This window comes from Poecilia mexicana, unplaced genomic scaffold (assembly GCF_051168715.1).
Source record: "Poecilia mexicana isolate PSO_F unplaced genomic scaffold, ASM5116871v1 scaffold_13, whole genome shotgun sequence".
Taxonomy (NCBI): Eukaryota; Metazoa; Chordata; class Actinopteri; order Cyprinodontiformes; family Poeciliidae; genus Poecilia; species Poecilia mexicana.
This window is the reverse complement of record NW_028263382.1, coordinates 46,874-70,779: the sequence shown is the minus strand read 5'-3', so window position 1 is coordinate 70,779 and position 23,906 is coordinate 46,874. Positions and strand designations below refer to the sequence as shown.

The 23,906-nt window shown below is 39.9% G+C and overlaps 1 protein-coding gene and 1 long non-coding RNA gene across 2 annotated transcripts; both read right to left on the bottom strand.

The window, feature by feature from the left end:
• Nucleotides 1-8,195: 8,195 nt before the first annotated feature.
• Nucleotides 8,196-15,073, bottom strand: LOC148155641 (uncharacterized). Its single transcript, XR_015764982.1, has 2 exons — nt 14,654-15,073; nt 8,196-8,917 (listed from the first exon to the last, which is right to left on the bottom strand). It is a non-coding gene; the product is annotated as an uncharacterized LOC148155641 (long non-coding RNA).
• Nucleotides 11,295-14,032, bottom strand: LOC148155642 (uncharacterized). Its single transcript, XM_088011421.1, has 2 exons — nt 13,951-14,032; nt 11,295-13,835 (listed from the first exon to the last, which is right to left on the bottom strand). Exons 1-2 carry the CDS (start codon nt 14,030-14,032, stop codon nt 12,646-12,648), a joined length of 1,272 nt encoding a protein of 423 aa, XP_087867547.1. The 3' UTR covers nt 11,295-12,645.
• Nucleotides 15,074-23,906: the final 8,833 nt, after the last annotated feature.

Genomic DNA, 23,906 nt, shown 5'->3' with positions numbered 1-23,906 from the left:
CAGCAAGCCAGAAGCCAAAAACGCTTTATCTCAGCGAGAGAAGTCAAAAATGGACTATTTGTAAATTTGCAGCACTACATTCAGTGTTCAGCCTTCTTAGTTGTTGGACAGCTCCGAAATGCTGAGAAGCACTAGATCTGGCTGTATTAAACTGGAATTAGGTCAAATGCTTAAGTTTCAAGTGATCAGCAAGCCAGAAGCCAAAAACGCTTTACCTCAGCGAGAGAAGTCAAAAACTGACTATTTCTTACTTTGCAGCACTACATTCAATGTTCAGCCTTCTTAGTTGTTGGACAGCTCCGAAATGCTGAGCAGCACTAGATCTGGCTGTATTAAACTGGAATTAGGTCAAATGCTTAAGTTTCAAGTGATCAGCAAGCCAGAAGCCAAAAACGCTTTACCTCAGCGAGAGAAGTCAAAAACTGACTATTTCTTACTTTGCAGCACTACATTCAATGTTCAGCCTTCTTAGTTGTTGGACAGCTCCGAAATGCTGAGAAGCACTAGATCTGGCTGCATTAAACTGGAATTAGGTCAAATGCTTAAGTTTCAAGTGATCAGCAAGCCAGAAGCCAAAAACGCTTTATCTCAGCGAGAGAAGTCAAAAATGGACTATTTGTAAATTTGCAGCACTACATTCAATTTTCAGCCTTCTTAGTTGTTGGACAGCTCCGAAATGCTGAGCAGCAATAGATCTGGCTGCATTAAACTGGAATTAGGTCTAATGCTTAAGTTTCAAGTGATCAGCAAGCAGAAGCCAAAAACGCTTTATCTCAGCGAGAGAAGTCAAAAACTGACTATTTGTGAATTTGCAGCAATACATTCAATTTTCAGCCTTCTTAGTGTTTGGACAGCTCCGAAATTCTGAGCAGCAATAGATCTGGCTGCATTAAACTGTAATTAGGTCTAATGCTTAAGTTTCTAGTGATCAGCAAGGCAGAAGCCAAAAACGCTTGATCTCAGCGAGAGAAGTCAAAAATGGACTATTTGTGAATTTGCAGCACTACATTCAATTTTCAGCCTTCTTAGTGTTTGGACAGCTCCGAAATGCTGAGAAGCACTAGATCTGGCTGCATTAAACTGGAATTAGGTCTAATGCTTAAGTTTCAAGTGATCAGCAAGCAGAAGCCAAAAACGCTTTATCTCAGCGAGAGAAGTCAAAAACTGACTATTTGTAAATTTGCAGCACTACATTCAATGTTCAGCCTTCTTAGTTGTTGGACAGCTCCGAAATGCTGAGCAGCACTAGATCTGGCTGTATTAAACTGGAATTAGGTCTAATGCTTAAGTTTCAAGTGATCAGCAAGCCAGAAGCCAAAAAAGCTTTATCTCAGCGAGAGAAGTCAAAGACTGACTATTTGTGAATTTGCAGCACTACATTCAATTTTCAGCCTTCTTAGTGTTTGGACAGCTCCGAAATGCTGAGCAGCACTAGATCTGGCTGTATTAAACTGGAATTAGGTCAAATGCTTAAGTTTCTAGTGATCAGCAAGCCAGAAGCCAAAAACGCTTTATCTCAGCGAGAGAAGTCAAAAATGGACTATTTGTAAATTTGCAGCACTACATTCAATTTTCAGCCTTCTTAGTTGTTGGACAGCTCCGAAATGCTGAGCAGCAATAGATCTGGCTGCATTAAACTGGAATTAGGTCTAATGCTTAAGTTTCAAGTGATCAGCAAGCAGAAGCCAAAAACGCTTTATCTCAGCGAGAGAAGTCAAAAACTGACTATTTGTGAATTTGCAGCACTACATTCAATTTTCAGCCTTCTTAGTGTTTGGACAGCTCCGAAATGCTGAGCAGCAATAGATCTGGCTGCATTAAACTGTAATTAGGTCTAATGCTTAAGTTTCTAGTGATCAGCAAGGCAGAAGCCAAAAACGCTTGATCTCAGCGAGAGAAGTCAGAAATGGACTATTTGTGAATTTGCAGCACTACATTCAATTTTCAGCCTTCTTAGTGTTTGGACAGCTCCGAAATGCTGAGAAGCACTAGATCTGGCTGTATTAAACTGGAATTAGGTCAAATGCTTAAGTTTCTAGTGATCAGCAAGCCAGAAGCCAAAAACGCTTTATCTCAGCGAGAGAAGTCAAAAATGGACTATTTGTAAATTTGCAGCACTACATTCAGTGTTCAGCCTTCTTAGTTGTTGGACAGCTCCGAAATGCTGAGAAGCACTAGATCTGGCTGTATTAAACTGGAATTAGGTCAAATGCTTAAGTTTCAAGTGATCAGCAAGCCAGAAGCCAAAAACGCTTTACCTCAGCGAGAGAAGTCAAAAACTGACTATTTCTTACTTTGCAGCACTACATTCAATGTTCAGCCTTCTTAGTTGTTGGACAGCTCCGAAATGCTGAGCAGCACTAGATCTGGCTGTATTAAACTGGAATTAGGTCTAATGCTTAAGTTTCAAGTGATCAGCAAGCCAGAAGCCAAAAAAGCTTTATCTCAGCGAGAGAAGTCAAAAACTGACTATTTGTGAATTTGCAGCACTACATTCAATTTTCAGCCTTCTTAGTGTTTGGACAGCTCCGAAATGCTGAGCAGCACTAGATCTGGCTGTATTAAACTGGAATTAGGTCAAATGCTTAAGTTTCTAGTGATCAGCAAGCCAGAAGCCAAAAACGCTTTATCTCAGCAAGAGAAGTCAAAAATGGACTATTTGTAAATTTGCAGCACTACATTCAATTTTCAGCCTTCTTAGTTGTTGGACAGCTCCGAAATGCTGAGCAGCAATAGATCTGGCTGCTTTAAACTGGAATTAAGTCTAATGCTTAAGTTTCAAGTGATCAGCAAGCCAGAAGCCAAAAACGCTTTATCTCAGCGAGAGAGGTCAAAAATGGAATATTTGTTAATTTGCAGCACTGCATTCAGTGTTCAGCCTTCTTAGTTGTTGGACAGCTCCGAAATGCTGAGCAGCACTAGATCTGGCTGCATTAAACTATAATTAGGTCTAATGCTTAAGTTTCAAGTGATCAGCAAGCCAGAAGCCAAAAACGCTTTATCTCAGCGAGAGAAGTCAAAAATGGACTATTTGTAAATTTGCAGCACTACATTCAATGTTCAGCCTTCTTAGTTGTTGGACAGCTCCGAAATGCTGAGCAGCAATAGATCTGGCTGCATTAAACTGGAATTAGGTCTAATGCTTAAGTTTCAAGTGATCAGCAAGCAGAAGCCAAAAACGCTTTATCTCAGCGAGAGAAGTCAAAAACTGACTATTTGTGAATTTGCAGCACTACATTCAATTTTCAGCCTTCTTAGTGTTTGGACAGCTCCGAAATGCTGAGCAGCAATAGATCTGGCTGCATTAAACTGTAATTAGGTCTAATGCTTAAGTTTCTAGTGATCAGCAAGGCAGAAGCCAAAAACGCTTGATCTCAGCGAGAGAAGTCAAAAATGGACTATTTGTGAATTTGCAGCACTACATTCAATTTTCAGCCTTCTTAGTGTTTGGACAGCTCCGAAATGCTGAGAAGCACTAGATCTGGCTGTATTAAACTGGAATTAGGTCAAATGCTTAAGTTTCTAGTGATCAGCAAGCCAGAAGCCAAAAACGCTTTATCTCAGCGAGAGAAGTCAAAAATGGACTATTTGTAAATTTGCAGCACTACATTCAGTGTTCAGCCTTCTTAGTTGTTGGACAGCTCCGAAATGCTGAGAAGCACTAGATCTGGCTGTATTAAACTGGAATTAGGTCAAATGCTTAAGTTTCAAGTGATCAGCAAGCCAGAAGCCAAAAACGCTTTACCTCAGCGAGAGAAGTCAAAAACTGACTATTTCTTACTTTGCAGCACTACATTCAATGTTCAGCCTTCTTAGTTGTTGGACAGCTCCGAAATGCTGAGCAGCACTAGATCTGGCTGTATTAAACTGGAATTAGGTCTAATGCTTAAGTTTCAAGTGATCAGCAAGCCAGAAGCCAAAAAAGCTTTATCTCAGCGAGAGAAGTCAAAAACTGACTATTTGTGAATTTGCAGCACTACATTCAATTTTCAGCCTTCTTAGTGTTTGGACAGCTCCGAAATGCTGAGCAGCAATAGATCTGGCTGTATTAAACTGGAATTAGGTCAAATGCTTAAGTTTCTAGTGATCAGCAAGCCAGAAGCCAAAAACGCTTTATCTCAGCAAGAGAAGTCAAAAATGGACTATTTGTAAATTTGCAGCACTACATTCAATTTTCAGCCTTCTTAGTTGTTGGACAGCTCCGAAATGCTGAGCAGCAATAGATCTGGCTGCTTTAAACTGGAATTAAGTCTAATGCTTAAGTTTCAAGTGATCAGCAAGCCAGAAGCCAAAAACGCTTTATCTCAGCGAGAGAGGTCAAAAATGGAATATTTGTTAATTTGCAGCACTGCATTCAGTGTTCAGCCTTCTTAGTTGTTGGACAGCTCCGAAATGCTGAGCAGCACTAGATCTGGCTGCATTAAACTATAATTAGGTCTAATGCTTAAGTTTCAAGTGATCAGCAAGCCAGAAGCCAAAAACGCTTTATCTCAGCGAGAGAAGTCAAAAATGGACTATTTGTAAATTTGCAGCACTACATTCAATGTTCAGCCTTCTTAGTTGTTGGACAGCTCCGAAATGCTGAGAAGCACTAGATCTGGCTGTATTAAACTGGAATTAGGTCAAATGCTTAAGTTTCAAGTGATCAGCAAGCCAGAAGCCAAAAACGCTTTATCTCAGCGAGAGAAGTCAAAAATGGACTATTTGTAAATTTGCAGCACTACATTCAGTGTTCAGCCTTCTTAGTTGTTGGACAGCTCCGAAATGCTGAGCAGCACTAGATCTGGCTGCATTAAACTATAATTAGGTCTAATGCTTAAGTTTCAAGTGATCAGCAAGCCAGAAGCCAAAAACGCTTTACCTCAGCGAGAGAAGTCAAAAACTGACTATTTCTTACTTTGCAGCACTACATTCAATGTTCAGCCTTCTTAGTTGTTGGACAGCTCCGAAATGCTGAGCAGCACTAGATCTGGCTGTATTAAACTGGAATTCGGTCTAATGCTTAAGTTTCAAGTGATCAGCAAGCCAGAAGCCAAAAAAGCTTTATCTAAGCGAGAGAAGTCAAAAACTGACTATTTGTGAATTTGCAGCACTACATTCAATTTTCAGCCTTCTTAGTGTTTGGACAGCTCCGAAATGCTGAGCAGCACTAGATCTGGCTGTATTAAAATGGAATTAGGTCAAATGTTTAAGTTTCTAGTGATCAGCAAGCCAGAAGCCAAAAACGCTTTATCTCAGCGAGAGAGGTCAAAAATGGAATATTTGTTAATTTGCAGCACTACATTCAGTGTTCAGCCTTCTTAGTTGTTGGACAGCTCCGAAATGCTGAGCAGCACTAGATCTGGCTGCATTAAACTATAATTAGGTCTAATGCTTAAGTTTCAAGTGATCAGCAAGCCAGAAGCCAAAAACGCTTTATCTCAGCGAGAGAAGTCAAAAATGGACTATTTGTAAATTTGCAGCACTACATTCAGTGTTCAGCCTTCTTAGTTGTTGGACAGCTCCGAAATGCTGAGCAGCACTAGATCTGGCTGTATTAAACTGGAATTCGGTCTAATGCTTAAGTTTCAAGTGATCAGCAAGCCAGAAGCCAAAAAAGCTTTATCTAAGCGAGAGAAGTCAAAAACTGACTATTTGTGAATTTGCAGCACTACATTCAATTTTCAGCCTTCTTAGTGTTTGGACAGCTCCGAAATGCTGAGCAGCACTAGATCTGGCTGTATTAAAATGGAATTAGGTCAAATGTTTAAGTTTCTAGTGATCAGCAAGCCAGAAGCCAAAAACGCTTTATCTCAGCGAGAGAGGTCAAAAATGGAATATTTGTTAATTTGCAGCACTACATTCAGTGTTCAGCCTTCTTAGTTGTTGGACAGCTCCGAAATGCTGAGCAGCACTAGATCTGGCTGCATTAAACTATAATTAGGTCTAATGCTTAAGTTTCAAGTGATCAGCAAGCCAGAAGCCAAAAACGCTTTATCTCAGCGAGAGAAGTCAAAAATGGACTATTTGTAAATTTGCAGCACTACATTCAGTGTTCAGCCTTCTTAGTTGTTGGACAGCTCCGAAATGCTGAGCAGCACTAGATCTGGCTGCATTAAACTGGAATTAGGTCAAATGTTTAAGTTTCTAGTGATCAGCAAGCCAGAAGCCAAAAACGCTTTATCTCAGCGAGAGAAGTCAAAAATGGACTATTTGTAAATTTGCAGCACTACATTCAATGTTCAGCCTTCTTAGTTGTTGGACAGCTCCGAAATACTGAGAAGCACTAGATCTGGCTGTATTAAACTGGAATTAGGTCAAATGCTTAAGTTTCAAGTGATCAGCAAGCCAGAAGCCAAAAACGCTTTATCTCAGCGAGAGAAGTCAAAAATGGACTATTTGTAAATTTGCAGCACTACATTCAATTTTCAGCCTTCTTAGTTGTTGGACAGCTCCGAAATGCTGAGCAGCAATAGATCTGGCTGCATTAAACTGGAATTAGGTCTAATGCTTAAGTTTCAAGTGATCAGCAAGCAGAAGCCAAAAACGCTTTATCTCAGCGAGAGAAGTCAAAAACTGACTATTTGTGAATTTGCAGCACTACATTCAATTTTCAGCCTTCTTGGTGTTTGGACAGCTCCGAAATGCTGAGCAGCAATAGATCTGGCTGCATTAAACTGGAATTAGGTCAAATGCTTAAGTTTCTAGTGATCAGCAAGCCAGAAGCCAAAAACGCTTTATCTCAGCAAGAGAAGTCAAAAATGGACTATTTCTTACTTTGCAGCACTACATTCAATGTTCAGCCTTCTTAGTTGTTGGACAGCTCCGAAATGCTGAGAAGCACTAGATCTGGCTGCATTAAACTGGAATTAGGTCAAATGCTTAAGTTTCTATTGATCAGCAAGCCAGAAGCCAAAAACGCTTTATCTCAGCGAGAGAAGTCAAAAATGGACTATTTGTAAATTTGCAGCACTACATTCAATTTTCAGCCTTCTTAGTTGTTGGACAGCTCCGAAATGCTGAGCAGCAATAGATCTGGCTGCATTAAACTGGAATTAGGTCTAATGCTTAAGTTTCAAGTGATCAGCAAGCAGAAGCCAAAAACGCTTTATCTCAGCGAGAGAAGTCAAAAACTGACTATTTGTGAATTTAGAGCACTACATTCAATTTTCAGCCTTCTTAGTGTTTGGACAGCTACGAAATGCTGAGCAGCAATAGATCTGGCTGCATTTAACTATAATTAGGTCTAATGCTTAAGTTTCAAGTGATCAGCAAGCCAGAAGCCAAAAACGCTTTATCTCAGCGAGAGAAGTCAAAAATGGACTATTTCTTACTTTGCAGCACTACATTCAATGTTCAGCCTTCTTAGTTGTTGGACAGCTCCGAAATGCTGAGCAGCACTAGATCTGGCTGTATTAAACTGGAATTAGGTCTAATGCTTAAGTTTCAAGTGATCAGCAAGCCAGAAGCCAAAAAAGCTTTATCTCAGCGAGAGAAGTCAAAAACTGACTATTTGTGAATTTGCAGCACTACATTCAATTTTCAGCCTTCTTAGTGTTTGGACAGTGTCAGAGTTGACACCTATTACACACAGCACATAACACAGGAAAGACAAGAGAAAGTTAGATTCTTAATACTCGCGAGGAGAACAGACAGAGATGTGCTTTCAGTTACAAATCTCCAACTGCTCTGAAGCACATTTGCCTGCCCCTCTCTTTTTATTGTCTTTAGGATCCCTAATCACAGAGAGCGCTGTAACTCTAAGGGGAGGGGAAAAGACACTTCATCACACAGTCACAGCGCCAAGATTATCACTAACTAACAACACAATCAATCTAGCACTAGCTTATCCAGTTCCTGACCCAGGATCAAGCGGGACAAGTTGTGAATCTTCACGGCGATGGTTTTATAACTATCTAAGAGGTCAAAGCAGGCCATTCTGAGAAGAGCCGCTGTCACTGCTCTTCTTCAGAGAGGCCTCCTCTGAGGAAGGAAGCAGAGTGATTAACATTCCTTAAAACATATGACTAAACTAAATAAGTAAGAATACATAAACTCAGAACATAATAAAGATATAACAAATAGTTGATAATAATACAATTTACCTAACATTCCCCCCTGTTTATCAAATATTTGTTCTAAGTCTCACATCCCTTCTAAACAGCCACCTCAAATGATTTTCAGCTGGGGGTTTATTTGTTTTAAGAACACAAATATTTTTACTCTCAAGGGTTGTACTCAGTTCAAAAACTAGGATCTAAATACATGTAAGGGGAATCCTCAGCAGAGGATTCTGTTTCAGACTCAGCTTGTTTTACGAACAAAGGATACATCTGTGCCATCCGGTCCTCCATGGGCAAAATTGCTGTGGTGATGATACGGTTAAACAAAGAACGCAGGCAAAAAGTACAACGGCATTCACACAAGGTTAGAATGGCAGCAAAGACTGCCATTGATACTAAAGCAGAGGACACAAGGGTTTGGTACCTTCCAACAACCTCAAACCATGCATCCCACATAGAGGTGTTTGCTCCAGAGGCGTCCTTCATTTTGCCATTCAGGGTTCGGTGCCCCGTAATGGTCTCCGCCAGGCTCCCATCGGCTGCTGCGTTGGTTGGCAGGTATATACAACATCTTTCTCCAAAGACAACACACACACCCACCTCTTTCTCAGCTAGCAACATGTCAAGAGCTACACAGTTTTGGAAAGCCATCAGTGAAGTAGCGGCCAGCTGCTCATGAACCGCCTCGAACTCAGCCTGTGTCTAGTTACTTAGTTTGGCACGTTGTAATGAATGAAATTGATTCCGTCTACGTCCCTATTTACAGTACACCACCAACAAACTGTAGATTCAAAACCTGATCGGTCAAAATTGGTGAGGGACCCGGATGGCATGGATGTATGTAGACGCACATGTTCCCATGACAGCTCTCGTTTCTGGAAAGGGTAAGACAGAACATGTGTTAGATCGGTTTCTGTCATAGGATAAACAAATACAGGCAATAAAGAAACTGGAGCACAGAAACCTGTAACCTTTCAGGGTAACTTATCAGAAAGCCTGTCATTATCACTCCACCACCGGACATCTCTCCGAAATATGACTTATGTAAAAATCCAAGTCACTGACAGAAAGTTTACTTCAGTTAAAGTCTTAAAGCATCTGAAATGTCTCGTCTTTAAGTATGGAAATTACTGTAATAATGGATCTACTCAAGTAAGGTAATGAAAAGTATAAGTAATGACTTCTTTTTTTATTTATATACTGGTAAATTTGTCAAATAAACTTAAAGTAATGTACACAACAAGGTGCAGGCAAAATTAAACTTGCTAATAGACATACCTGCAGGCATCATTTAGTTAAAAATTAGGCGCTTTACCTATACAAGGTTAACTTAACCTAGTTTACAACTGAACCAGCTTCTTAGTATCCCCTCCAGGACAGAACGTACAAAGGTTTTGTAAGCCTTAAGTTTTCCCTTCAAGTAAAGTAAGTAATGAAAATGAGAAAAATAAAAAGTCCGTACAGAAAATGCGGCCAACATGAAAGGCAGGCAAGGCCAGTAAGCTACCAACTTTGTTGCAGTCAATCAGTAGGTGGGGTCAAAATACTGGCCTAAAAGTGAAAGTTCATCAAAAATTGTCATAATTATTTATGCTTTCCTTTTAGAAAGGAATCTTTTCAGCAGTTACTGCAAGAGGAAATATTGAACATAAATCCTACAAGTGCTTTTAGGATTAGTTTTACTCATCATTAAGAATTACTTTTTAATGATTGCTAGGGTTGGCCATAGTAAATGTCTTGGTTCCATACATACTACACAATCTTGCTTGACTAATTTAAAAGCCTGATCTACCATTAATAATAAGAATAATAAAATAAGAAGCAGTTATTATTTTGTCCCGGCTGAAAACATAAAATGAAAATAAAAAAACAACATTTTTATTCGCCATTTCAGTAATGTTTAAGTTCGTTCGGCTCCTAAGGATGCTCCAGGGTTGTGGACAATCTTCACCAGTTTTGAGACGGTCAAACTATTTGGTTTAGCCCCCTTTGCAACCTGGCCTTTGCCCTGTAGGTCAGTGAGCCTCCGGAACTTATTCTGTCTTTTTTTTTTTTTCTTTTTACTTCTGAGCTGAAATGACCTTTCTGCTATTTTTATGGCTGTGGGAGTAGTCAGCAGCACCTGGTACGGCCCGTCCCACTTAGGAAAATACGCCGAGATGAGAGTATAGGCCAAAATAGTTTGTTTTTGTTTATTTAAGTTAGCTTCTCATATAATCAGCTTAAGTAGCTTCCTCATCTATTTACCATTGATTATTAAACTGTGACAATCTATACAGTCTTCCAAATAATGTTTTTAAAAAGGTGTAAGTTTTGATGTACTTGTAATGTTAATGTATAATTTTACCAAGTCTAAACATTGTGTCCAGGGCCTACTAGTTCCTCCAATACATGTTTTAATCTGCGTTTCACAGTACCATTTGTTCTTTCCACCAACCCTGCACTCTAAGGATGATAAGCACAGTGGTTTTTCAATGTCATTCTCACATCACTTGTCACTGTAATCAGTCTGTGGAATGTTGTATATTGCGCAGATTGAACAAGTTCTACAAAAAATTTTCGAATGAGAAATAAATCTATAAGTAGTATAATACTGATGTACTTGTCCGACCATTCCCCCTGTCGAGACATGTTACACACCATGGCTCGATATTGCAGCCCATTTATATAGATTTTTTTTTTTTTTTTTTTTGTAAAATAGGCTTATTGTTAGAGCTTTTGTAGATATCGTCTATTATTGTTGCTCCTTTCTTTGTCCATAATTCTTTTTCATTTTGTGGACTTGCTTGTTGCATTTCACGTAGAACTTTTGATCACAAGATTGAACTTTCTTCTAAATGCAACACTGTTACTGTTCCTGTCGCTGCTTGTTTGCCATCTTATCAGCGAACGCATTCCCCAGGGACACTCTGTCTGTCCCTGCAGTGTGTGCCGCACATTTGCAGATTGGTAGTTGCTTTTGGAGTTGTACAGCTTCAAGTAATTCTTTTAACAATTCTGCATGTGTCACTGGTTTTCCTGTTGATGATATCATACCTCTATATTGCCAATATTGTGCAAAAGTATGAACAGTTGCAAACGCATACTGTCAGTATAAATCGTTACTGTTTTATCTTTCATAAGTTTGCAAGCAGTGGTAAGTGCAATTAATTCGGCAGCTTGGGCTGAGTAATGTGAAGGGAGCTTTTCAGCTTTTAGCACTGTCATATCAGTTACCACTGCATACCCAGTTTGAGTTTTCCCTAGTTCATCTTTTTCCGAGCAACCATCTACAAAAAGTGTTTCACCTTTGTCTAATGGTAGATCCTTTAAATTGCTTCTACGTCTAGCCGTTTGTTCTGCTAAAAAGGTGATAAAAAGGTCATATTTATCTGCAGTAATAGTGCTGATACCACGTGTGGTACTCTTAGTGGTAATGGATGAAATAGTACAATAAGAGCGCTAACTTCAACAGCCATGGAAGCAGCAATAACAGCCCTCACACAGTGAGGCAACGCACACGCCACACTATCTAGGTTTGAGGAGTAATATGCGACCGGTCTCATTTTATCACCATGTTGTTGTGCCAGTACCGAGGTCATAAAATGACCTTTGCAATCCACCGTCTGAACAAAAGGTTTACTTGGTAAAGCTAGGGCAGAGGTTGACACAAGGGCCTGCTTTATATTTTGAGATTTTCACTATACATTAATTTTTTTTTTAAAGGTGCCACAATTTCCGCATAATTAGGCACCAATTTATATTATATTATTTTTATCACCTCATTTCCCTTTCCCCCCCGTTTAACACATGGCATTGCCCATGTGTCACAGTCACGTAAGCTTCTAATAAAGTGTTTGGGAGGACAGGTGAACTCATAGGTTCACTATAGAAGATATTTTAGCAGACAGTCTTTTAATTGCAGGATTATATTTTGGTTATTCTTTGTTAAATTCAGCAGCTTTCAACATTTCTATCGAATTCCTCTAGAATAAAAATGTCCATCTTTAATTTAACCAAACCTCAAATCCTCTAATCCAAGATTTTTCTTTTTGAATTTGACTATAATTCAAATCTAGATTAAAATGTTTTAGACTGAAATCTAGAAAGTGTTGCTGTCATTCACAATCATCAATTTTTTGTAGCCATTCATATCTATCAGGTTGCTTAAAATCTCAGACTTTCACTTAACCTTGCATTTCAGACAAGTTAACAACGTAAGTTATTTATATCTAATATGAAATGGTCAATAGTTTCATCCGTTACTCAATTCTTTAGCAGTTTTTCTTTATAGAACTAACTTGCATTCATAAAAGCATCAACAAAAAATCACACGAAAACCAAACTAATTTCAATCAATTTTGAGATTCTTTATAGGATTAAACTCTAAATTAAATTTGAGTTAAATTCAATTATCAATTATTTTCAACACTTAGAGGTGTTTAATTTATTTCCACAGTAGTATACTTAAAATGAATTATTTGTCACTTGTGAGGTTTAAACCTAATTTTGGTAACGTTAAAATATATATATATTTTTTTATGCACCGGTATCGCACAGAAATTCAATTTATTTTATGATTCCACTTAACATGTCCCAAGCTGCACATATGTCCACCATTTCATCAATTTGGTGTGGTGGTTTGTCTTTTTGGGGTGTGATAAACTCTGATCATGCTGAGGATTTCTCCTGTTTGAGGTCTCCTCACTCCACCACCCCTCCTGTTGTTCCGTGCAGCAATCTTTGAAGGGCAGTTTCTTGCCCAGTGGCCAGTACCGCCACAAATCCAGCAGCCATTTGGACTGCGTGGATTTTGTGGGGTATCATTTTTGGTTCGTCGCCTATTGCGACCTCCTCTGTCTCTGCCTTTTCCACGGCCTTTCATCGGTCCGTTGGAAAAGGCAGAGGTTCCTAAACCTCCAAATTCACCCAGCTGAAAAACATCCGATCCTTGGTTAGGTTTTTCAAGGATTTCTTCAGCATGAATTGCCCACGTGGTTAATTGTGAGACAGGGACAGTTTCAATTTCAACCAGGTGTTTTCTTATCCATCCCCCAATTTCAGGGCGAAAGCCCGTCAGCAAAGCATTTTTCAGCTGCTGCTGATATGCACTGGTGTCATCTTCATTAAAAGTTATCCCACTATGCATTTTAAACTCTTTTTCAAAACGCAAACGGAAATCATCTACTTTTTCTCCAGCTATTTGTTTTATCCCTGCCAAGTGGCGGTAATTTGCTTTTTTGCGAAAATTTCTTTTGACTCTTTCACATAATGGATCCCATTGTGCTTTGAATGCTTCACTCAGTTCTGGATTAGCTCCCATAGGGTATTTTATTGGGCCTAATCTACCATTTTGATCAGTTATTTTTCCCGTATAATTCCCTCTTACTTTTGCCCAGTCTTTCCCTAGTGAGAGCATTGCAGCTTCCCCTGCTTCTGTCCCATTTAATCTATAGGAATGAATTAATCCAGTCATGTCTTCTACCCATATATCGGGATCCACTGCTGCAGGTGTTATTCCTTCCACAGCCTTCCTGGCTTCTTCTAAGGTCCAGGGTCTGAAAACATATAAGTCTTGTGCCCCTTCGTCTAATGAGGGGTACAGTCGTGCTGCTGAGACCGCAGCGGCTGATACTGGGGCAGACTGAGCTGCTGCAGCGGCGGGGGGAGGAGTGGCTGCAGGAGCTTGCGCTCCCTGCACCGTTACAGCAGTCCGTGTGCTTTCTTTTGTTCTTACAAATAAGTTCTCGGATTCTTTTAACCATAATTTAGCACAACTCAACTCATCCTCCTTTTTCGCCTTTTTTTCTTCCTCTTTTTTCCATTACACTGTTCTCCAAAGTTTTTACTACAATTTGCCATTGTTCAAATTTTAATTTCCCCTCTACTCCATATTTCTTCTTCCATTTTGTCATGTATACAGTGCTACCAGGAAATCTGGACAGCATGTACTTCTCATCCCCTTCGGGACCCTCAGCGAGTGAGGAATTACAAGAATTCGTGTTTCCCATTATTTAAAGTACTTGCAATTTTAATTTGAAAAATTATTAATTTATTTACCTTTGGTTTGCTATTTTAGCTTCAAAAATTTATTTATTTAAATTTGGTCCAGGTTCGTTGACTCCTAGGGAGTCCTATGAACTGGAGTTTGTTTCAGTAGGCCAGCAATTAAAAATACCTTGTTGTGGTATTCTCCACTTCAACTCTTCCGAGTGGGAGAATCTTGCCTATTGCATCCACAAGAGGTTTGCTGCTGACAATCCTACTGTTTTATATGAGGTAAAATACCGAGTGGTATTTAAACCTCCAATCCCTCTCACTTCCACACTTTTTGTTACGGAAATTAAGCGCCTGTTTGTCGCCGGACTCCGCAGTCCGCTACCACGGGTATTAGACAGGCCCCGCAGCCTAACAGGACAAGGCCTCCAACCTTGCACAGCACCAGGCTCCGTCCGCCTGTTACGCGAAGACTTTCCGCTAGGACTTTCGCTATCCTACGCGGATTTTGTGCATTAATTTAGTTACCTGTTAGAGTCTAGAATTTCCAGGGTTTTATTTACGCGCAATGACCCCCAGTCACTCGCCACACTTTTTTTTTTTTTTTTCTTTATTTTAAAACAAGAATCACTCACCCCTGTTGCCTTTCCTTGGAGTCTCGTCAACCTTCAGATCCCAGCAGGCAGGCAGAGTGTCAGCCCTTGAACAGGTTCTGAAAAGCTTCCACTAGGAAGCTTGCCGTGCACGGTCTCTACTGGCATCTGCCTTACCCGCTGGAATCCTTCCGGTATGTTGAGCTCCGGCTCGAAGGACCAAATTATGTCAGAGTTGACACCTATTACACACAGCACATAACACAGGAAAGACAAGAGAAAGTTAGATTCTTAATACTCGCGAGGAGAACAGACAGAGATGTGCTTTCAGTTACAAATCTCCAACTGCTCTGAAGCACATTTGCCTGCCCCTCTCTTTTTATTGTCTTTAGGATCCCTAATCACAGAGAGCGCTGTAACTCTAAGGGGAGGGGAAAAGACACTTCATCACACAGTCACAGCGCCAAGATTATCACTAACTAACAACACAATCAATCTAGCACTAGCTTATCCAGTTCCTGACCCAGGATCAAGCGGGACAAGTTGTGAATCTTCACGGCGATGGTTTTATAACTATCTAAGAGGTCAAAGCAGGCCATTCTGAGAAGAGCCGCTGTCACTGCTCTTCTTCAGAGAGGCCTCCTCTGAGGAAGGAAGCAGAGTGATTAACATTCCTTAAAACATATGACTAAACTAAATAAGTAAGAATACATAAACTCAGAACATAATAAAGATATAACAAATAGTTGATAATAATACAATTTACCTAACAGACAGCTCCGAAATGCTGAGCAGCACAAGATCTGGCTGTATTAAACTGGAATTAGGTCAAATGCTTAAGTTTCTAGTGATCAGCAAGCCAGAAGTCAAAAACGCTTTATCTCAGCAAGAGAAGTCAAAAATGGACTATTTCTTACTTTGCAGCACTACATTCAATGTTCAGCCTTCTTAGTTGTTGGACAGCTCCGAAATGCTGAGAAGCACTAGATCTGGCTGCATTAAACTGGAATTAGGTCAAATGCTTAAGTTTCTAGTGATCAGCAAGCCAGAAGCCAAAAACGCTTTATCTCAGCGAGAGAAGTCAAAAATGGACTATTTGTAAATTTGCAGCACTACATTCAGTGTTCAGCCTTCTTAGTTGTTGGACAGCTCCGAAATACTGAGAAGCACTAGATCTGGCTGTATTAAACTGGAATTAGGTCAAATGCTTAAGTTTCAAGTGATCAGCAAGCCAGAAGCCAAAAACGCTTTATCTCAGCGAGAGAAGTCAAAAATGGACTATTTGTAAATTTGCAGCACTACATTCAATTTTCAGCCTTCTTAGTTGTTGGACAGCTCCGAAATGCTGAGAAGCACTAGATCTGGCTGCATTAAACTGGAATTAGGTCAAATGCTTAAGTTTCTAGTGATCAGCAAGCCAGAAGCCAAAAACGCTTTATCTCAGCGAGAGAAGTCAAAAATGGACTATTTGTAAATTTGCAGCACTACATTCAATTTTCAGCCTTCTTAGTTGTTGGACAGCTCCGAAATGCTGAGCAGCAATAGATCTGGCTGCATTAAACTGGAATTAGGTCTAATGCTTAAGTTTCAAGTGATCAGCAAGCCAGAAGCCAAAAAAGCTTTATCTCAGCGAGAGAAGTCAAAAACTGACTATTTGTGAATTTGCAGCACTACATTCAATTTTCAGCCTTCTTAGTGTTTGGACAGCTCCGAAATGCTGAGCAGCACTAGATCTGGCTGTATTAAACTGGAATTAGGTCAAATGCTTAAGTTTCTAGTGATCAGCAAGCCAGAAGCCAAAAACGCTTTATCTCAGCAAGAGAAGTCAAAAATGGACTATTTCTTACTTTGCAGAACTACATTCAATGTTCAGCCTTCTTAGTTGTTGGACAGCTCCGACATGCTGAGAAGCACTAGATCTGGCTGCATTAAACTGGAATTAGGTCAAATGCTTAAGTTTCTAGTGATCAGCAAGCCAGAAGCCAAAAACGCTTTATCTCAGCGAGAGAAGTCAAAAATGGACTATTTGTAAATTTGCAGCACTACATTCAATTTTCAGCCTTCTTAGTTGTTGGACAGCTCCGAAATGCTGAGCAGCAATAGATCTGGCTGCATTAAACTGGAATTAGGTCTAATGCTTAAGTTTCAAGTGATCAGCAAGCAGAAGCCAAAAACGCTTTATCTCGGCGAGAGAAGTCAAAAACTGACTATTTGTGAATTTGCAGCACTACATTCAATTTTCAGCCTTCTTAGTGTTTGGACAGCTCCGAAATGCTGAGCTGCAATAGATCTGGCTGCATTAAACTGGAATTAGGTCTAATGCTTAAGTTTCTAGTGATCAGCAAGGCAGAAGCCAAAAACGCTTGATCTCAGCGAGAGAAGTCAAAAATGGACTATTTGTGAATTTGCAGCACTACATTCAATTTTCAGCCTTCTTAGTGTTTGGACAGCTCCGAAATGCTCAGAAGCACTAGATCTGGCTGTATTAAACTGGAATTAGGTCAAATGCTTAAGTTTCTAGTGATCAGCAAGCCAGAAGCCAAAAACGCTTTATCTCAGCGAGAGAAGTCAAAAATGGACTATTTGTAAATTTGCAGCACTACATTCAATTTTCAGCCTTCTTAGTTGTTGGACAGCTCCGAAATGCTGAGCAGCAATAGATCTGGCTGCATTAAACTGGAATTAGGTCTAATGCTTAAGTTTCAAGTGATCAGCAAGCCAGAAGCCAAAAACGCTTTATCTCAGCAAGAGAAGTCAAAAATGGACTATTTCTTACTTTGCAGCACTACATTCAATGTTCAGCCTTCTTAGTTGTTGGACAGCTCCGAGATGCTGAGAAGCACTAGATCTGGCTGTATTAAACTGGAATTAGGTCAAATGCTTAAGTTTCTAGTGATCAGCAAGCCAGAAGCCAAAAACGCTTTATCTCAGCGAGAGAAGTCAAAAATGGACTATTTGTAAATTTGCAGCACTACATTCAATGTTCAGCCTTCTTAGTTGTTGGACAGCTCCGAAATGTTGAGAAGCACTAGATCTGGCTGTATTAAACTGGAATTAGGTCAAATGCTTAAGTTTCAAGTGATCAGCAAGCCAGAAGCCAAAAACGCTTTACCTCAGCGAGAGAAGTCAAAAACTGACTATTTCTTACTTTGCAGCACTACATTCAATGTTCAGCCTTCTTAGTTGTTGGACAGCTCCGAAATGCTGAGCAGCACCAGATCTGGCTGTATTAAACTGGAATTAGGTCTAATGCTTAAGTTTCAAGTGATCAGCAAGCCAGAAGCCAAAAAAGCTTTATCTCAGCGAGAGAAGTCAAAAACTGACTGTTTGTGAATTTGCAGCACTACATTCAATTTTCAGCCTTCTTAGTGTTTGGACAGCTCCGAAATGCTGAGCAGCACTAGATCTGGCTGTATTAAACTGGAATTAGGTCAAATGCTTAAGTTTCTAGTGATCAGCAAGCCAGAAGTCAAAAACGCTTTATCTCAGCAAGAGAAGTCAAAAATGGACTATTTCTTACTTTGCAGCACTACATTCAATGTTCAGCCTTCTTAGTTGTTGGACAGCTCCGAAATGCTGAGAAGCACTAGATCTGGCTGCATTAAACTGGAATTAGGTCAAATGCTTAAGTTTCTAGTGATCAGCAAGCCAGAAGCCAAAAACGCTTTATCTCAGCGAGAGAAGTCAAAAACTGACTATTTGTGAATTTGCAGCACTACATTCAATTTTCAGCCTTCTTAGTGTTTGGACAGCTCCGAAATGCTGAGCAGCACTAGATCTGGCTGTATTAAATTGGAATTAGGTCAAATGTTTAAGTTTCTAGTGATCAGCAAGCCAGAAGCCAAAAACGCTTTATCTCAGCGAGAGAAGTCAAAAATGGACTATTTGTAAATTTGCAGCACTACATTCAATTTTCACCCTTCTTAGTTGTTGGACAGCTCCGAAATGCTGAGAAGCACTAGATCTGGCTGTATTAAACTGGAATTAGGTCAAATGCTTAAGTTTCTAGTGATCAGCAAGCCAGAAGCCAAAAACGCTTTATCTCAGCGAGAGAAGTCAAAAATGGACTATTTGTAAATTTGCAGCACTACATTCAATGTTCAGCCTTCTTAGTTGTTGGACAGCTCCGAAATGTTGAGAAGCACTAGATCTGGCTGTATTAAACTGGAATTAGGTCAAATGCTTAAGTTTCAAGTGATCAGCAAGCCAGAAGCCAAAAACGCTTTACCTCAGCGAGAGAAGTCAAAAACTGACTATTTCTTACTTTGCAGCACTACATTCAATGTTCAGCCTTCTTAGTTGTTGGACAGCTCCGAAATGCTGAGCAGCACCAGATCTGGCTGTATTAAACTGGAATTAGGTCTAATGCTTAAGTTTCAAGTGATCAGCAAGCCAGAAGCCAAAAAAGCTTTATCTCAGCGAGAGAAGTCAAAAACTGACTGTTTGTGAATTTGCAGCACTACATTCAATTTTCAGCCTTCTTAGTGTTTGGACAGCTCCGAAATGCTGAGCAGCACTAGATCTGGCTGTATTAAACTGGAATTAGGTCAAATGCTTAAGTTTCTAGTGATCAGCAAGCCAGAAGTCAAAAACGCTTTATCTCAGCAAGAGAAGTCAAAAATGGACTATTTCTTACTTTGCAGCACTACATTCAATGTTCAGCCTTCTTAGTTGTTGGACAGCTCCGAAATGCTGAGAAGCACTAGATCTGGCTGCATTAAACTGGAATTAGGTCAAATGCTTAAGTTTCTAGTGATCAGCAAGCCAGAAGCCAAAAACGCTTTATCTCAGCGAGAGAAGTCAAAAACTGACTATTTGTAAATTTGCAGCACTACATTCAATTTTCAGCCTTCTTAGTGTTTGGACAGCTCCGAAATGCTGAGCAGCACTAGATCTGGCTGTATTAAATTGGAATTAGGTCAAATGTTTAAGTTTCTAGTGATCAGCAAGCCAGAAGCCAAAAACGCTTTATCTCAGCGAGAGAAGTCAAAAATGGACTATTTGTAAATTTGCAGCACTACATTCAATTTTCACCCTTCTTAGTTGTTGGACAGCTCCGAAATGCTGAGAAGCACTAGATCTGGCTGTATTAAACTGGAATTAGGTCAAATGCTTAAGTTTCTAGTGATCAGCAAGCCAGAAGCCAAAAACGCTTTATCTCAGCGAGAGAAGTCAAAAATGGACTATTTGTAAATTTGCAGCACTACATTCAATTTTCAGCCTTCTTAGTTGTTGGACAGCTCCGAAATGCTGAGCAGCAATAGATCTGGCTGCATTAAACTGGAATTAGGTCTAATGCTTAAGTTTCAAGTGATCAGCAAGCAGAAGCCAAAAACGCTTTATCTCAGCGAGAGAAGTCAAAAACTGACTATTTGTGAATTTGCAGCACTACATTCAATTTTCAGCCTTCTTAGTGTTTGGACAGCTCCGAAATGATGAGCAGCAATAGATCTGGCTGCATTAAACTGGAATTAGGTCAAATGCTTAAGTTTCTAGTGATCAGCAAGCCAGAAGCCAAAAACGCTTTATCTCAGCAAGAGACGTCAAAAATGGACTATTTCTTACTTTGCAGCACTACATTCAATGTTCAGCCTTCTTAGTTGTTGGACAGCTCCGAAATGCTGAGAAGCACTAGATCTGGCTGCATTAAACTGGAATTAGGTCAAATGCTTAAGTTTCTAGTGATCAGCAAGCCAGAAGCCAAAAGCGCTTTATCTCAGCGAGAGAAGTCAAAAATGGACTATTTGTAAATTTGCAGCACTACATTCAATTTTCAGCCTTCTTAGTTGTTGGACAGCTCCGAAATGCTGAGCAGCAATAGATATGGCTGCATTAAACTGGAATTAGGTCTAATGCTTAAGTTTCAAGTGATCAGCAAGCAGAAGCCAAAACGCTTTATCTCAGCGAGAGAAGTCAAAAACTGACTATTTGTGAATTTGCAGCACTACATTCAATTTTCAGCCTTCTTAGTGTTTGGACAGCTCCGAAATGCTGAGCAGCAATAGATCTGGCTGCATTAAACTGGAATTAGGTCTAATGCTTAAGTTTCTAGTGATCAGCAAGGCAGAAGCCAAAAACGCTTGATCTCAGCGAGAGAAGTCAAAAGTGGACTATTTGTGAATTTGCAGCACTACATTCAATTTTCAGCCTTCTTAGTGTTTGGACAGCTCCGAAATGCTGAGAAGCACTAGATCTGGCTGTATTAAACTGGAATTAGGTCAACGTTTCTAGTGATCAGCAAGCCAGAAGCCAAAAACGCTTTATCTCAGCAAGAGAAGTCAAAAATGGACTATTTCTTACTTTGCAGCACTACATTCAATGTTCAGCCTTCTTAGTTGTTGGACAGCTCCGAGATGCTGAGAAGCACTAGATCTGGCTGTATTAAACTGGAATTAGGTCAAATGCTTAAGTTTCTAGTGATCAGCAAGCCAGAAGCCAAAAACGCTTTATCTCAGCGAGAGAAGTCAAAAATGGACTATTTGTAAATTTGCAGCACTACATTCAATGTTCAGCCTTCTTAGTTGTTGGACAGCTCCGAAATACTGAGAAGCACTAGATCTGGCTGTATTAAACTGGAATTAGGTCAAATGCTTAAGTTTCAAGTGATCAGCAAGCCAGAAGCCAAAAACGCTTCATCTCAGCGAGAGAAGTCAAAAATGGACTATTTGTAAATTTGCAGCACTACATTCAATTTTCAGCCTTCTTAGTTGTTGGACAGCTCCGAAATGCTGAGAAGCACTAGATCTGGCTGTATTAAACTGGAATTAGGTCAAATGCTTAAGTTTCTAGTGATCAGCAAGCCAGAAGCCAAAAACGCTTTATCTCAGCGAGAGAAGTCAACAATGGACTATTTGTAAATTTGCAGCACTACATTCAATTTTCAGCCTTCTTAGTTGTTGGACAGCTCCGAAATGCTGAGCAGCAATAGATCTGGCTGCATTAAACTGGAATTAGGTCTAATGCTTAAGTTTCAAGTGATCAGCAAGCAGAAGCCAAAAACGCTTTATCTCAGCGAGAGAAGTCAAAAACTGACTATTTGTGAATTTGCAGCACTACATTCAATTTTCAGCCTTCTTAGTGTTTGGACAGCTCCGAAATGCTGAGCAGCAATAGATCTGGCTGCATTAAACTGGAATTAGGTCAAATGCTTAAGTTTCTAGTGATCAGCAAGCCAGAAGCCAAAAACGCTTTATCTCAGCGAGAGAAGTCAAAAATGGACTATTTGTAAATTTGCAGCACTACATTCAATGTTCAGCCTTCTTAGTTGTTGGACAGCTCCGAAATACTGAGAAGCACTAGATCTGGCTGTATTAAACTGGAATTAGGTCAAATGCTTAAGTTTCAAGTGATCAGCAAGCCAGAAGCCAAAAACGCTTCATCTCAGCGAGAGAAGTCAAAAACTGACTATTTGTGAATTTGCAGCACTACATTCAATTTTCAGCCTTCTTAGTGTTTGGACAGCTCCGAAATGCTGAGAAGCACTAGATCTGGCTGTATTAAACTGGAATTAGGTCAAATGCTTAAGTTTCAAGTGATCAGCAAGCCAGAAGCCAAAAACGCTTCATCTCAGCGAGAGAAGTCAAAAACTGACTATTTGTGAATTTGCAGCACTACATTCAATTTTCAGCCTTCTTAGTGTTTGGACAGCTCCGAAATGCTGAGCAGCAATAGATCTGGCTGCATTAAACTGGAATTAGGTCAAATGCTTAAGTTTCTAGTGATCAGCAAGCCAGAAGCCAAAAACGCTTTATCTCAGCAAGAGAAGTCAAAAATGGACTATTTCTTACTTTGCAGCACTACATTCAATGTTCAGCCTTCTTAGTTGTTGGACAGCTCCGAGATGCTGAGAAGCACTAGATCTGGCTGTATTAAACTGGAATTAGGTCAAATGCTTAAGTTTCTAGTGATCAGCAAGCCAGAAGCCAAAAACGCTTTATCTCAGCGAGAGAAGTCAAAAATGGACTATTTGTGAATTTGCAGCACTACATTCAATTTTCAGCCTTCTTAGTGTTTGGACAGCTCCGAAATGCTGAGCAGCAATAGATCTGGCTGCATTAAACTGGAATTAGGTCTAATGCTTAAGTTTCTAGTGATCAGCAAGGCAGAAGCCAAAAACGCTTGATCTCAGCGAGAGAAGTCAAAAATGGACTATTTGTGAATTTGCAGCACTACATTCAATTTTCAGCCTTCTTAGTGTTTGGACAGCTCCGAAATGCTGAGAAGCACTAGATCTGGCTGTATTAAACTGGAATTAGGTCAAATGCTTAAGTTTCTAGTGATCAGCAAGCCAGAAGCCAAAAACGCTTTATCTCAGCAAGAGAAGTCAAAAATGGACTATTTCTTACTTTGCAGCACTACATTCAATGTTCAGCCTTAGTTGTTGGACAGCTCCGAGATGCTGAGAAGCATTAGATCTGGCTGTATTAAACTGGAATTAGGTCAAATGCTTAAGTTTCTAGTGATCAGCAAGCCAGAAGCCAAAAACGCTTTATCTCAGCAAGAGAAGTCAAAAATGGACTATTTCTTACTTTGCAGCACTACATTCAATGTTCAGCCTTCTTAGTTGTTGGACAGCTCCGAGATGCTGAGAAGCACTAGATCTGGCTGTATTAAACTGGAATTAGGTCAAATGCTTAAGTTTCTAGTGATCAGCAAGCCAGAAGCCAAAAACGCTTTATCTCAGCGAGAGAAGTCAAAAATGGACTATTTGTAAATTTGCAGCACTACATTCAATTTTCAGCCTTCTTAGTTGTTGGACAGCTCCGAAATGCTGAGCAGCAATAGATCTGGCTGCTTTAAAGTGGAATTAAGTCTAATGCTTAAGTTTCAAGTGATCAGCAAGCCAGAAGCCAAAAACGCTTTATCTCAGCGAGAGAAGTCAAAAATGGACTACTTGTTAATTTGCAGAATTACATTAAATGTTCAGCCTTCTTAGTTGTTGGACAGCTCCGAAATGCTGAGCAGCACTAGATCTGGCTGTATTAAACTGGAATTAGGTCTAATGCTTAAGTTTCAAGTGATGAGCAAGCCAGAAGCCAATAAAGCTTTATCTCAGCGAGAGAGGTCAAAAATGGAATATTTGTTAATTTGCAGCACTACATTCAGTGTTCAGCCTTCTTAGTTGTTGGACAGCTCCGAAATGCTGAGCAGCACTAGATCTGGCTGCATTAAACTATAAATAGGTCTAATGCTTAAGTTTCAAGTGATCAGCAAGCCAGAAGCCAAAAACGCTTTATCTCAGCAAGAGAAGTCAAAAATGGACTATTTCTTACTTTGCAGCACTACATTCAATGTT

Excerpts from the sequence above, each read along its gene's own strand:
- LOC148155642 (XM_088011421.1), bottom strand. The coding sequence starts at position 14,032 with ATGGGAAACACGAATTCTTGTAATTCCTCACTCGCTGAGGGTCCCGAA. Across the intron at positions 13,836-13,950 it reads CATGCTGTCCAGATTTCCTG|AGGAAGAAAAAAAGGCGAAA; the intron begins GTAGCACTGTAT and ends AATGGAAAAAAG.